Here is a 14,194-nt window from a genome sequence, read left to right on the forward strand (position 1 = left end):
TCAAGAAAGCATATGCAAAACTGCAGAGTTTCTGCCTGCAAAACCCAGTTAATAATGCTACAGGCAATAAGCTATTTTTGATGCCTGCAAGTCTAAAAGTGTGGTTTTTCAGGTTGAAGAAAAAATAATAACTCAGGATGCATCTCTCCTTCATTATAATTCTTATAGGATGAATTTTCAAAAATGCAAAGATACTGGCAACTTAAAATCACAAAGAATATCTATAACAGTTTTCACAAGAGCAATAGTATTACTCATTCAGCTCTCTGGTCATCCACTCTGCAGCTAAAACCTATCTGCCTGAAATAGCCACACTGGATGCATTAGTTCCTATGCCTCTCTTTAAGCTGTTAAACATCTGCTGTGTTCTTCTCCCAGGATTCCCATTTTCATGCTCAAACTCTGGAAGGCAGAGTAAAACAGATGCAAGATGGAAAAGAGCAGTAGAGAATCGGACCTGTAGAACTCTACTTTGGAATTAGATACACCAAGATATCAAGGGACCTAACCTATATTTTTAGGTATGATCACATAGAAAATATAATGTCCTCCACTGTATGAAGATAATTCTCTTTCCTCCTAGGAATATCACACAGTTTTTACGTTTTCCTCTTCTCATTCAGAATATGGTTTCACAGATTTTTTTGGCACCTTAGTGATACTCTATAGCTCTGCATGCTACCTCCAAAAAGTCTCATGTAGCCCCAGGTACCATAATTACAGGTACCTGCTGCAGAGGTAAAACAGGATTATTAGAAAGGAAAGGGAGAGCTTTCTTTTAGGCAGAAGTCCTGTCATTCACCCATGAAAGCAAGAGTCCCAGCCCTGCCATCACTCACTCACTTCGTTCTCCCTTTTCCTTGGAATAGTACAAAAGGCTGTCAGATGCTGGTGGCAAAAGTGCATCTAAGAAAACAGTGCAAGCAAAATCACAAATATGATTAGTATTGTAGCAAGTACTAACTTTTTTTTTTTTTTTTTTTTTTTTTTTTTTGCATTTTGTAGATCTCTGAGCCTTTGCTAGTTTACTTGCTTCTCCATTTTTGATAAGAGAACATGCCCTATAGATTTTTATATACAAACTATTTCAAATTCCTCATTTTCATTTTCTCTATCCTTCATTGGAACTTCCCTGCTCAGTAATTTCTGAGATCAGGTTTTCAGAATTGTACGCTTTACCCAAGACACAGGTAAAACCATGAAGTACCACAGTGATGAGTCTTTGCTGTCTTGAGCATAACTGGCCATCAACAGGCTAGAGGCACACGTGCTTTTGCATTTATTGACAATGGACTTCATCTGCCATTGTACCACTCAGTATCATAAGATTCTTCTGTGATGCAACTTTGACTAAATCAAACATTGTGTAACACCAGAAAACTTCATTCGTTCTTTTTCTGAACATTATGAATATTTTAAATAATCTCAAGTGATCTGCAAATGTAACTTTCATCTGTTGTGAAAATTTCCCTTTAACTTAACTTGTCTTTAATCCTAAGGAAAGCTGCTCATCTCATCCAACAGGAACGTGGATTCGTAATTTCTTTAGAATCACTTGGGTAGCGATTTTCCCAGAGCTTATTAAAATTCAAAATATGCAACAGGCAGTGGCATTTATCTTCATGTTTATCAATTCCTCCAAAAGAGGCAAGCGGACTTGTGAAGTATAAATTCCTCCTCCAAAATTACATGTAGCATTATAACACTCTTCCCCATATAATCTGACTTGCCCCTTATAAAAAGCAGCTCTAATTCGGGAATTCCCTCTAGGCTACTCATAGTGAACACCAAAGCAAATAATTCATTTAGCATTTCTGCACTGACCTTATTTTCCTTGAGCACTTCTTTTACATCTTGATCATCTATCAACCTTATAGACCTTCGGGCAGGCTTCTTGCCTCTGATGTGTTTGAAAAAGTTTTTATTATTAGTTTTTACGCCTTTAGCAAGTTATTCTTCAAAATTGTTTTTGTCCTATATTATTACAGTTTTGCATGTAACTTGCCAGAGTGTATTGGGGTTTATTCCTTAGTTCATTTGAGCAAGGTTTCAAAGAGTGTCCTTCTACTGCTAATGGCCTTCTTCAGTCTAGTACTCCCCTTTGGTAACTTCTCCTATGGCCTAATTTTTTAAAATTTTTTCTTTTTTTTTTTTTAAGTTTGTGGAGTTTCCTAAACAAGGGCACTATGTGTCTACTCCTAATGGTAAAGACAGAAAAATGGATTCATAAAATGGTGTTCTTACATAGTTGCCATGTCACCAGAAAGTGTTGTTTTATCCTGCTCCGCTCTCTTAGCTACTCCTTTCAGTTTTCTTCTCCACCTTTATGCTGCTCCCTTTTCAAAAGTGAGTGAAAATCTAAAGGTTTTTTAGCCCTTATACTCCACAAGGAATGATGGATTTGAGTATGTTTATTACTACAGAATGATTCTCTGACAGTTACATCTTCAATCAAGTCTTAATCCTTGCTCAGGAATAATAATAATAAAAAGAAATCTAATTTTCTCTTCTGGGTTCTCTTATTTCTTTCTGGAAGATGACATCATTTTAAAAGTGCTTAAGTACAGTTTCTGTGTCAAATTTGGTCATGACATTTACTCAGTCACCAGCAATATACTCTCAGTCCTTGTAGCTTCAGTTGCTCTCAGCATGCTTGAAAGGACGCTTACTGTTACCAGCTTATTTGGGCATGATATTTTAATGCATGAGATTGTGAGATTTGTACTTGTTGATACAATTTCAGCCCCTTTCTTTTTTGCTTCTGAGCTTTCTTTTATCTGCAGTGTCACTCCTCTACTGGCTTGCTTTCCTCTGCTATTCGTGAGTAATTTTACACTGCTATTCCAGTGCCCACTGATTGAGATGCTATTATGTCAATATCCTCATTTAAAATCAGCATTTCACTTTTCCCATCTTCATTGCATACATTGGGCTAATTGTCCACTGGCTGGGTAAGCCTCTATTACAGCTATCTTGCACCAGTAGAATAGCACGAACAGACATAGTTAGGTCAAACACTTGGCCAGCTGTCTGTAAATCGTTTTTGAATACTAAGAGCTCTTTTGTATTAAATAAAAAAGCCCTGGCAGTGACTTTGCCCCTGTGTCTTAAAAGGCAAATGCAATCCCAGGCACAAAATTGAGCTGCATGAACAAAGAGCATGTTCCCAATGCTGTCTGAAGTACAAAAAATAAAATGGATCAGCTTGTTCCAGGCATTTCCACTTGTGTCCTGTGAGAAGCCCCATCTCTAAGAATCTCTGGCAAGAGCCAACTGGAATTGACCATAGCATCTTGCAAGAGCTCATTCTCTTCTGAACTCGTCAGCTGAAATGCAGCCACTGACTGAAGCAGACTTACCAGTGCCCTTGACTCTGATCTATTTTATAGAAGCACTTGCTGGGGAGCAGGCACGAAGGGGGAATTCTACAGGAGTAAAAAAAAATTCTCAAACCCTGTATCTTCCTTGAAAACAGAGAAGGGGAGGAGAAACATGAAGCCAGAATTGCTGAGGAGGAGCTTAAAGATGTCTCCCAGGCTCAGGGAAACTCTCAGCACAGCACTGAACGCGTCAGCCACTCCCTGATTAATGGTGCTCTCCCCAGTACAGACACTAAAAGAAGAATCTAATAACATTACAGCTGTTGGAATTAAAGAAGGTAAAAGCAGAAAGAAGATGTGAGAGAAGGAGAAAAATAATCTCTACAGAATCTGTACATGCATACCGAAAAAAAAAAAAAAAAAAGTGTATATTATATAAAGGGAATATTTTCCTTCATTGACAAGGGGGAAAATTCTTTGAAGAGATGGGTCTGATTCATCAGCAGGGTGCTGGCAGATGCCCCTAGAAAAACAGAGAACATGACTGTACATCTTCAAAAACTATTTTAGGAGACATTATTTCCTCAGAGGGATATTTGAGTTGTGTTCAGCCCCCTAGGCATGTCCCAGGAAAATACAACCATGTTTTGATGGTAGAGAGGGTACTAAAGCTTTGATGGATAATATTTTGATCCAAGGTAAAAGAGAAGAAGGGTTTGACTAAAGGCTCTTAAGAGATGTGGAAAGAGACAGATCTGCCGAGCCGAAACTAAGAAAGCAACAATGTGAGCTCCATGTAATAGCAATAAAACATCCAGAAGAAAAGATAATAAGGTGTGCAGTAGATCACTGCAAAGTGGAGGTCATAACTAACATGTCTGCCCCAAACAGAAAAACATCAGTACAAAGATTTCTCAGAATGGTGAACTACAGGAAAGAAAAATGTGCCTGATTTGGATGTACAGAGCAACCACCTGCAAGTGCTGCTGCACACTGGTGTCCCAAGTCACAGGTTGCAAAGATTACTACCACACTTCGGAAACTGAAAGAGTTAACCAGAAGGGTACCAATTTAGGAATATGATAATGGAGAAAAGCTTTGAAGCATCAGGTACAAAGACCACATCAATGCAATGTCATTGCATTGGAACTGAGAAGATTTTGGGTTTTGTTTTAAATCCTACAGACCAAAGTTTCATTCTTTTGTGAGAGACGTAGGTTAGCTGAAACACTTCCTACTTTAGATACAAACATTGCCAAAAGAGGACAGAAAAAAAAATTAAGAACTATATCTGTGTCAGAGATTACCCCCACAGTGAAATGATTCGACAGCACATCGAGTGCAGAAAGAAGCTTGGTAGATGGAGGCACATCCCCCAGGAATCTAGAGTACTTGACAAAAGCACAGTGAAGCAATGCCCAAACACATCATTGAGTAGCACAAAAACAAAACAGAAACAAAAAACCTGCTCAGTTTAGATGGAATGCAGGTTGTAACTCCCAGAGCTCTTACAACAGTCAGGTTGTTTGCAGAGGGTGGCCTAACACATTCCTTCCACAACCATTACTTTGAGAAGGAGTCCATGGTTCCAAGTGAGACTTCATATTTAACAATGGGAAGAGCTTAACAGGAATATTTTTTACTTTGTCTGAAGTATAATGTTAGCTAGAGCATTACTAACTCCTATTATGCTTGTTTAACAGGATGGCACAAAGTAAAGTCAAAATACAAAGCACTTGGTAGAAAAATCTACAGAATCAGACAATGATCTATCTATTCCATTGTTAAATTATGACCTAGCAGCAGTGAAAGAAGGGTTGCCCTCGCTGGCATTTTGTTCAACAAAGGACTGAAATAAGAAATGCACTTACAGTTCTAAAAAGTTACCTTTCAATCAGCTTGGACTGACAAGATGGCAGTGCATTTCCACAGCTGTAACAAACCGGCACAAACACAAACATCACAAAAAGCAGCCACAGGGTTACCTTAGTTGAATACTTGCTGTATAAGAGATAAAATCTCCTCTAATTTCATAAGGAGAGAACTAAGAAGCAGCATATCAGCCATTTTGCCTCAGAACAACTCAGAATAGCATGCACTAAGTTAGGCTGAGAATTATTGATGAAAATTGGTGCCTGATGATAGCTGTTTTGATGCCCAGAGTAAAACCCATCAGGTAGAAATGACAACCCAGGACTGGATCTGTAGCATACATAGCACTCCCCTAGCTTTGCCACACTGGTCTTCACAGGCCAAGCTGTCTCTCCTGTCTTCCAGCAGTAGCGATGGTGCACTGAGGGAAACCAGCCCCAGATAGGGATGTCCACTTGTTTTTAAACAAGGGTTTATAGATGGATGGTAATACAGAACCAACAAAGAGTACAGCCATTATGTTTGGAAGAAGACAGATATATTCTTGTGAAGAGAAAAGCAGCTATCTGCCAAACAATATAGACCTACATTGGCTTATCAGACAAATGCTAGGTCTTCTGTAGTCTTAGCACATGCACACCCAAATCTATGTGGATCAAAAATAAGGCCTCCGCAGATGCAGCAAGACTGAAAATTATGATGCTTTTGTCTAAGCCAGGACACGGAATCTTAAAAAATCTCTCAAAACCAAAGAAGTGGTTATTCATCCTTAACTGCCACCCCCCATGCCTGCATTACTATGTTTACTCATCCTTTCTTCTTATTAATTCCCTTGTCAGCAGATGCCCACAAAGCCCGTAGGCAGAGTCCCTTTTCCTCCCTCACAATAGTCCATAGCAGCAGCACATTGCCATCAGCAAACTCATCAGCTCATGTAGCAAGTGTCTGTGTGGTGCATCCAAAGGTTCCAGCCCAGCAGATGACTCAGACTTGAGCACAGTGGCGTTACATTTTGGCTGTATGTTTGGTTTTGAATCAAGGAAAGCCTTCACTCAGAATGGTATTGAAATCATGCAAAGGCCGCAATGCTTCAAAGCGAAGAATTGAAAGGGAAATGTTTCCTGTATAAAAATAATTTAAGACCTTGGCATATGCGTGTGTGGCAAAGGAGGTGATAATTAGTGGGCACACATCAGGTAGGTGGGGGTTTTGTGTTGGTTTTATTTTTTTTTTGTTTGTCAGGTTTCCAGCTCAGTCAGGGCACAAGATTAATAGTGTCTAATATTGGAAACATTTGCATGCAGGTCTCTAGCTTCAATGAAAATAAGCAATGGAAAACAGGTGAATGACATGAAACCAATCTGGTCCCAGTCATCTTAAATTATCTCTGTCAAATGAGTAGGTGCTTCTGCTGTATCTGTTTCAGCCTCTGTTCTCAAATCATACAAGTACAATGTAATTGTCTTTCATGGAGGTGCCAAGAAAAAATAATTAATTTTTCTGAAATGCTCTCATGGTATAGAAATAAACAAAAATAAAAAGCCCACAAGGAGATTAACAATCCTATCTTCAGTGTAGGACCAGAATAGTGCACAGAAAATACAGGATGAGGCTGTACAACCAAAACTGAAGCTCCTGAAACAAGATTCCAAATGGCTATTTATTATGGGAAAGTTTCCCATTTGGAGATTTCAGTGAGGCAAGGGTCTGACCAAGAGTAAAACACAAACCCCTGTGATTAAAGATTATATGACAATGTACACGCTCAAGGGGACTGAGCTGGCATTGAGTATGCCACCTAAGTTCACTCAGTGAACTTGTTCTAAAGAGTTATTTGCTCCTCAGGAAAACTGCTGTATTGCTATGCAAAACCAGTCCAGTCCATCAAGCAGTTCTATTGCTCTCTGTTTCTGAGGCTTCATGTTATCCCAGAGATAAGCTGTTTGATCGCCATAAGACCATCTATAGTCTGAACTTGCCATTGCTGAGTATTTGATCCCCTATCCAAAACATTTGAAGACCTGCTTAACTAAGCACACAAGGAACCCTGCTGAAGTCAACCAGACTGTTTATGTGTTTAAATCCAGCTGTGCTTATATGATTTATCAGATTCCTTGCCTGGACTACAGACATCCGTTCTCCCAACAGCTCTCTACACCCCACTGAAACTTTCTGGTCCCACTGTTCACAGTTGCTGAAATGGTTCATAAGAACACTGTTTGAACATCCAGGCAAAAGTCAGCTGAATTGGTTTAAATACTCCATTCATGTTCCAAACAAATTCATCTACCTTGGCCCAATAGGAAGAGGGGAAACATCTACATGTATCACAGAGGTGGGAAGGCAGCATCTGGAGTATGGGAAGAGAATGGTACACTTGTAAACAGAAATATCTTCAGCCAACAGTAAAAGATGAAGAACAAGTCTGCCACTTCAGTCTCATCTGCAGTACTGACAAAACTAGACCCAGAGCTGAGAGTACCCTCTCAATTCAAATTTGGCCTACAAAATGACAGTGACTTACTATCAGGAGTGATTGTTTCAAAATCAATGACAGAGAATGATGGAAGCTTTTGGTGTCTGATTTCTTGACCCATCCACTTCCTCCTAAAATGTGGTCTTCATGAAATTTGAAACGTTAAAAATAAAATAAGCACACATTGTAAAACGTGTGAGTAAAAGAGCAAACTAGAAAAAAGAGAACTAGAGATGCTTTCGTTTATTTTTATACAGTAACTACAGTAAACACTCAGCCCTGGACCATGTAATGCTGGAATCATGTGGCATTGTGTATGTGCCTCATACCCACTTGACTTATTTAGTCATCCTCCCCACTCCAGAATGAACTTTTTTCAAAGGAAACAGCTTATCTTTCATACTGCAGCAGCAGAAGAAAAATCCTCCTATGCAGCAATACTTAAAATGTGGTTTTATGCTCTTATGGCAGCTAATTTTCCTTAAATGATTTAAGGGAATGAATATATCTGAGGGGCCTGCACCAAGCCATTCTGGAATAGCAACATGAAGCTGAACTTCCTCTGCTTTAAAGAACATAATCTGCTGCAGGCAGCTCCTCGTGACAGATCTTGTCTAGAGGGGAAGGGATGGAGGTTATTTTTTATTGCAGTACTTTGCAGGGATCATTACTTTGCATTTTATTTCATTTCATGCTCCCCAGTGGGGGGAAAGGTGACAGGACAGACCAATGTGGATGCAGATTCTCTGATCCATCATGGTTTGACAACAGCTCCTTACCACTGGCTCACCTGTGCATGCAACCAGCCATCACGTGCTGCCCAGCTGAAAGGTGTACTGCACACCTGGACTGTAATTACAATTTTCAGCAACCTCAAGTGATTCAAAACAAGTTTTTATTCTGGCACTCCGTCAGTAGGGTCTGAGGCAGCTGACGTTTTCCCTTTCTGTCACAGCACTTTATATATATATATATATATATATATATATATATACATATATATACATATATACACATATATCCACACACACATATACATATATATATATATACACACACACATATATTTAAATACAAATATCACTGGATCAGGAAGAGTAAGAATCTGCTATTGCCTGAAAAAAATGCAATCAAACAATAATCCCTTATACAGCCTTGTATTTCTAGGGGTCTCAGAAACTATCCTCAACAACGGTACTGACTTTGGGATCATAAAAGCAGGCAAGAAGTTTTTGGTGAGTAGCTAATTCACTGAAAAATGAAACTGAAGAGACATCTGGACTTTGCTAGAAGTCTAATTAAAAAAAAAAAAAAAAAAAGAATCCTAAATTGCATTTTTTAAAAAAATTAAATAACCCTGAAAATGAAATGTTACATTTGTGTCTGAAAGGCTCCTATTCTTTCTCAGAAGGAAATGAACTGGAACTGGTTCATCTCAGGTTGATCACTGGGGAGGGATGGGAGACAGAGAGATGGAGGAGAAAAACATTCCCATTTCATAACAACTCCAACCAAACATTTCTTCTGATTTTTCATTTCAGCCACCAGAGCAAATAAATTGATTCTTTGCACACAGGGCAACAGGAAACTACCAGAGTCTTTAAAGCTTCTCAGGAATGGGACAAAGTTGAAAACACTTCTTTTCTCCCAAGAATAGCTTTAGTTTATTGATAGTGACTTTTAACTTTGACAAGAGGTGTTGCTTTACTAGTTAACATGCTTTCCCTACACCCAACCCTCTCATAATTTTTAAGGACTTCTTTGTCCCTTGAAAAAAAAAAAAGAAAACAACTTTCTTTTCATCTGAAGCAGCCTGCACACTCTGTCTTCTAGAAGGAAATTGTTCTTTGGAGTAGCAAAGATCAAACTATCTGGAACACTCCTTCCGTTTCATTCCATCATCATCACTCTAATATTCAGGATGGATGAAGAGCTTTAGGCACAGAGCTAGGTATGCCACAAACAGAACAGAAAAAAATTGCAAGCCAAACAATTAGCAGACTTAGAAAATACAATAGGATTCCTCTCCTAATTTAGGACACTAACTATTGTCTTCTTTGTGCCTAAAGCCCCTTCTGTACAGGTGTTACTGTTATCTGAAATGGTCCAGTGAAGATGTATTGGCAGAAACGGAGTTAAAGTGAAGTAGCTCTTTAGCTCTTGTTCTACACAAGATGTTGCCAAGGGTAGGAATACTCTTTCTTTATTAACGGGGCAAACCAAGTCCCTTCTTTTTTTTAAAAACAAAACAAAACAAAACACTATCAGAAAGAAAAAAGAAAAAAAAAATCCTCTATGAAAATAAAGATCCAAAGCAAAAAAAGAGAGGACAAATATCAGGAATTCCATACAGAATAAAATAATAAGCTGTAAGATCTACTCTTATTTTTCAGTAGTGATTTTTTCCTACCCATCTCCATCGTTGTTCAGCAGTTTTTCTTAGGTGCCACATTCAATAATCCTTCTGCGCTTTGATGTCAAACATTCAATAGCTATCTGCCTGCCTCCCACTTCTCCATATTCCCTGCAATCCATCTCCTCTGATTAGCTAAGATTTCACCTTCGAAAACACCTCTGCTTCTCTGAGTGAGCATGAGTGTGTGCGTGTGTATTTATATAATATTTGCAAATATTATCTCCCTCCTGCTCTGCATGCTACATAGCAACCCCTGCCGGAGCTATGGATTAAGCATCAATGCCATTCAGTAATTCAATTTGGGGGGCCTGCTGTTTCAAATCCAGCTCAGGACATCACGAGAGCAGCTCAATTGAATTTAGGGCCCGCTTTCAGCATTACTTCATATTTAATCCGAGCTGAACTTCATTTCACTTGCTCTCTTCACTAAGATGCTTTCTGCAACCAAAAGATACTTCAGATGTTCCCTGATCTCATGCAGCGGGGATGGTGTGTGCTTACTTCTCTCTTATATTAGTTTGCCACTGAATTAAGCCATGTCAGGGCTGCTGGCTTGCACAGCGCCCACAGGAGGAGACATCTGAGGTGAGTGGCTGCTGTTCCCTTCCCCACTCACCGGGTTGTTGTACATCTCCACGATGAGCTGCTTCACTCCGTGCAGGGTGGGATGAGCCCATGGAGATGGATTTGCCCAGTGCCGGTTTAAATCGAAACCCATCAGAGAGCACCTGTGCACACACAGACAAAAAGAACACAACAAATATATATATGGGTTTCCAACACTTCTGGCTTCAGATGTAGAGCTATCTTTCATTCAGCCTCCTTCCCCTTCCCAGCACAGATGCTCCCTCTCTCCTTCCCCTTCCACCAGCTGGCCACATGAGTGTAGAAAAGCCTGCCTGTGCCTGGGGGTCCCCATCTGTGCCGTGTTGCAGCTGGAGATCCACAGCTACAAGGATGAAGGGCATCTCCAGGCCTTTACTTTGCCCTCAGTCAGGCCTTGACACAGCAAAGCTGTTAAGAGCATTGAAATCAATGGCCATTAAGTACGTGCTTAAAGGATTTAAAGCATGAATGTAACTGTTCTGCTAACCCAGGGCCTTAGTTTTTTCCCCTTCTGCAATTGCCTGTACAAAAGTTAGCCAGCCAAGACACTAAGTTAGAATGCATTCTGGCCAGGGCAGCGAAGTGTATATGCCACCTTGGCTTCTCCTTCCTTCCCTGACTCATATACCTCTCAGTATGCCATCTGTATGTTTTATTTTGCTGCTCTTGGTCCTATGGAGTAATATTCAATTCTGAGTGAAGCCCCATTGAAATCTTGGTACGGGAAACACTCAAGAAATTAAAAATCTGGAGGAGGCATAAACAGAAGAAGGAAATCATTTCCCTTTTTGCTCCAGAGATCACCAGACAATCCCTGGCCACTGATATAAGGTGGGAGATAAGTCCCTTCTACTCTCTCAAGCTGAGCTTGGGACCAGTGAGAAGAAGCAGAATGTCAGGAACTGCGATCTGAGATCACCACAGGAATTTTATGAAAGATTACACAAAGTCCACAGAAATAACAAAAGCCCAGGCAAAAATGCAACTTTCTATATAATACAAACAAAAAAAATCAACTTCATTGCTAAGCCTTAAATCTTCTTGAGAAAACAAGGGCTTTCATTGATCCCTGGTCTATTATGAAAATGCCTGTTCAGCCTTTATCTTTTAAACACACCTATGTAAACAATAGAGATTTGCTCCAGTGGCATTATCTTTTGATAAAAATTTTAAGAATCTGAAGACTGAAAAACATTAGTTTAATTGGCAAAAAGAAAGGGAAATGCTCTCACTTCCCTAGCAGTCGAAAAAGATGACTGTGTACATCAATCCCAAACAAAAGCTGCATACAGACAGGTGAAATACTAAGAAAGATGAGGGGATGAAAACAGGATGTGGTAGAGAAAACAGCCTCCTTGTCTTGGCCATAACCAGTTTGCTCATCCAGAGAACAGCTGTGTGTCTTCCCTGGACACCCCACCAATTCCGCATACAACTAAGGCTGTTGTTTCCACCCCAACATAAAACAAAACATTACAGAAGCTCTTTTTTTTCTCTCTCTCTCTTTTTTTTTTTTTGTCTTAACGTAAACTCTCTCTCCAGTCGGTTCTCCTAATCCTATTTTCTTTTGATCTCACAGACATTGATATAAAATCAGAAGTACTTTCAGAGACATAGGTGGAATTACATTGGGATAAAACTGGTAGAAGTACAGAATCACAGGAATGAGTTTTTCATTTAACAAACAGAAGCTGTGGTGATCATCATGAATCCTATTATATTTTGAAACAATTCCCAAGAAAACAGCATGCACACCCTACAGGAAAACTTTCTTCAGAGATCAGAATCTCAAATCATATACCCTTATGGCTGAAATCTCCCATTTAAATATTTCAAACTAATAACACTACAGAAAACAAGCATATTTTGATTTTACTCTCGCTCCAAAATACACTGAAGTGGGCAAGCTATAGTGCAGCAAAAGCAAACTTTAAATTCACACATAGGTTGTCAATATTCTATCTTGGGCTTGGGACTATTTGGATAACACTATATAAGTTATCCCTACAGGGAACAGAAGTAAGCGATATCTAATTTTTGTAAAATACCCAGGTGTTGCACTTTGCAATAGCTAAATTTTCTGTAATGTCTTGTTAGTAATGAATCTCATAGTTCAGGCAAGAAGAATAGTTGAAGATAGTTGTCTTTGCTCAACAAGTCTTTATAAATAGAAAGAAGTGATACTTGATAAACAAGTTATTCATTTGGGAAGCTCCTCTGAGCTCTATTTAATAGGATCCTAAATCAATTTCCAAATATCATTTAGCCAGTCTTTGATGTGATATCACATCTTTATCAATTTAACAACAATTAATTTAATTTCTGATGGAGGCATTATTATTTCTTTCCAGTATAGCAACAGTGTAAAATTTTCCTTTTTTCTTTTCTTTCAAGTCTGTTTTTTATTTCCTTTTTGCCTAAAGACACATTTGTATCTACCGCATCCTTATTATTTATCTGCTGCAAACTTGTGGTCTCTCTAAGGTAACATCAAGTTGTGTTCCTTGTTACTTCAGATTTGATTATTGACTCTATTACATGTAGAACTGTCTCCCAAAGCTCACGTATATCAGGACATGACCAAAACATACGGCAAGAGTCTCCCACATGCCTACTACAGATCCAGCATTCATTATACTCTCCTGCTCCCAGATGATGCAATCTCCCCTGTGGTAGTACCTCCAATGCAAGCTCAGGATAACTTAAAAACTGCATCTTGAACTGCTTTGTAATTCCCCCTACCAACCTTTAAACAGTTCATTTCTAGTACACATTGCATGCTATTTCTATTGCTTAACTATTCATCTGCTCCTTTAAGCACTGAGTAGGCAAAGTGAGAATATAGGTAAGCTATGGAAACAGCAGCTCTGCAAAGGGAAACAGCTATGTACCAATATAACAGGGTATTTGTCCATATTTAAGATCAGATCTCTCCCTTACTCGGACTGCAAGTGGCTTCAACACGGTTCCTTCTATGACTAAGTATTTCCCAAATTGGAAAAGGACTTCCAAATATTTCCTGCTGAGATTAGATTTATTTTGTGCAGTAATCGAACTAATGCACTCTGTACAAAAATAAGAGGATAGAAAATAAAAAAAAAAAAAAAGTAACATAAACCAAGCTAGATAAACTCTATCAAAGGACAGTTTAAGAAAAACATTTGAAGAGTGATAAGTAAGAAAAGAAAGCAGGAGATGTCACAGAATCCAACAGGCTTAAGAGAAGACAAAAGTGGTTCCAAAATTAGTGATAGGTGAAGGAGGTGAACATCTCCAGGGTAAGGGCGTTGGAAAATGCTACATTCCACGAACTGATGAACATGGAAGATAATATTGATATAGAGACAGGTAAGAATGATATGTACAGACGAGAAAGGTGTAATCAGGAGGAATTGAGTTTCCAACAAGCAAAGTAACAAACTGTTGCTATTACCTCACTGCAGTCATCATTCATACTATGAAAACCTGATGTTTGTATTACAGAGTAATTGCTGGTAAAAATGA

The 14,194-nt window shown here is 39.0% G+C and overlaps 1 protein-coding gene across 3 annotated transcripts in view; it reads right to left on the reverse strand.

Annotated features, from left to right (window-relative positions):
- The window catches only part of LOC116234502 (BEN domain-containing protein 5), an 854,963-nt gene that overhangs the window by 136,873 nt on the left and 703,896 nt on the right, over positions 1-14,194 (reverse strand). For all 3 annotated transcript variants that reach the window (XM_090146639.1, XM_090146640.1, XM_090146638.1), the window contains exon 9: positions 10,701-10,812. In XM_090146639.1, the coding sequence (XP_090002765.1) occupies positions 10,701-10,812 (112 nt within the window). The remainder of the gene's footprint in view (positions 1-10,700; positions 10,813-14,194) is intronic.

Source organism: Phasianus colchicus, chromosome 9 (assembly GCF_987193195.1).
Source record: "Phasianus colchicus chromosome 9, bPhaCol1.hap1.1, whole genome shotgun sequence".
In the NCBI taxonomy this organism is placed as follows: domain Eukaryota; kingdom Metazoa; phylum Chordata; class Aves; order Galliformes; family Phasianidae; genus Phasianus; species Phasianus colchicus.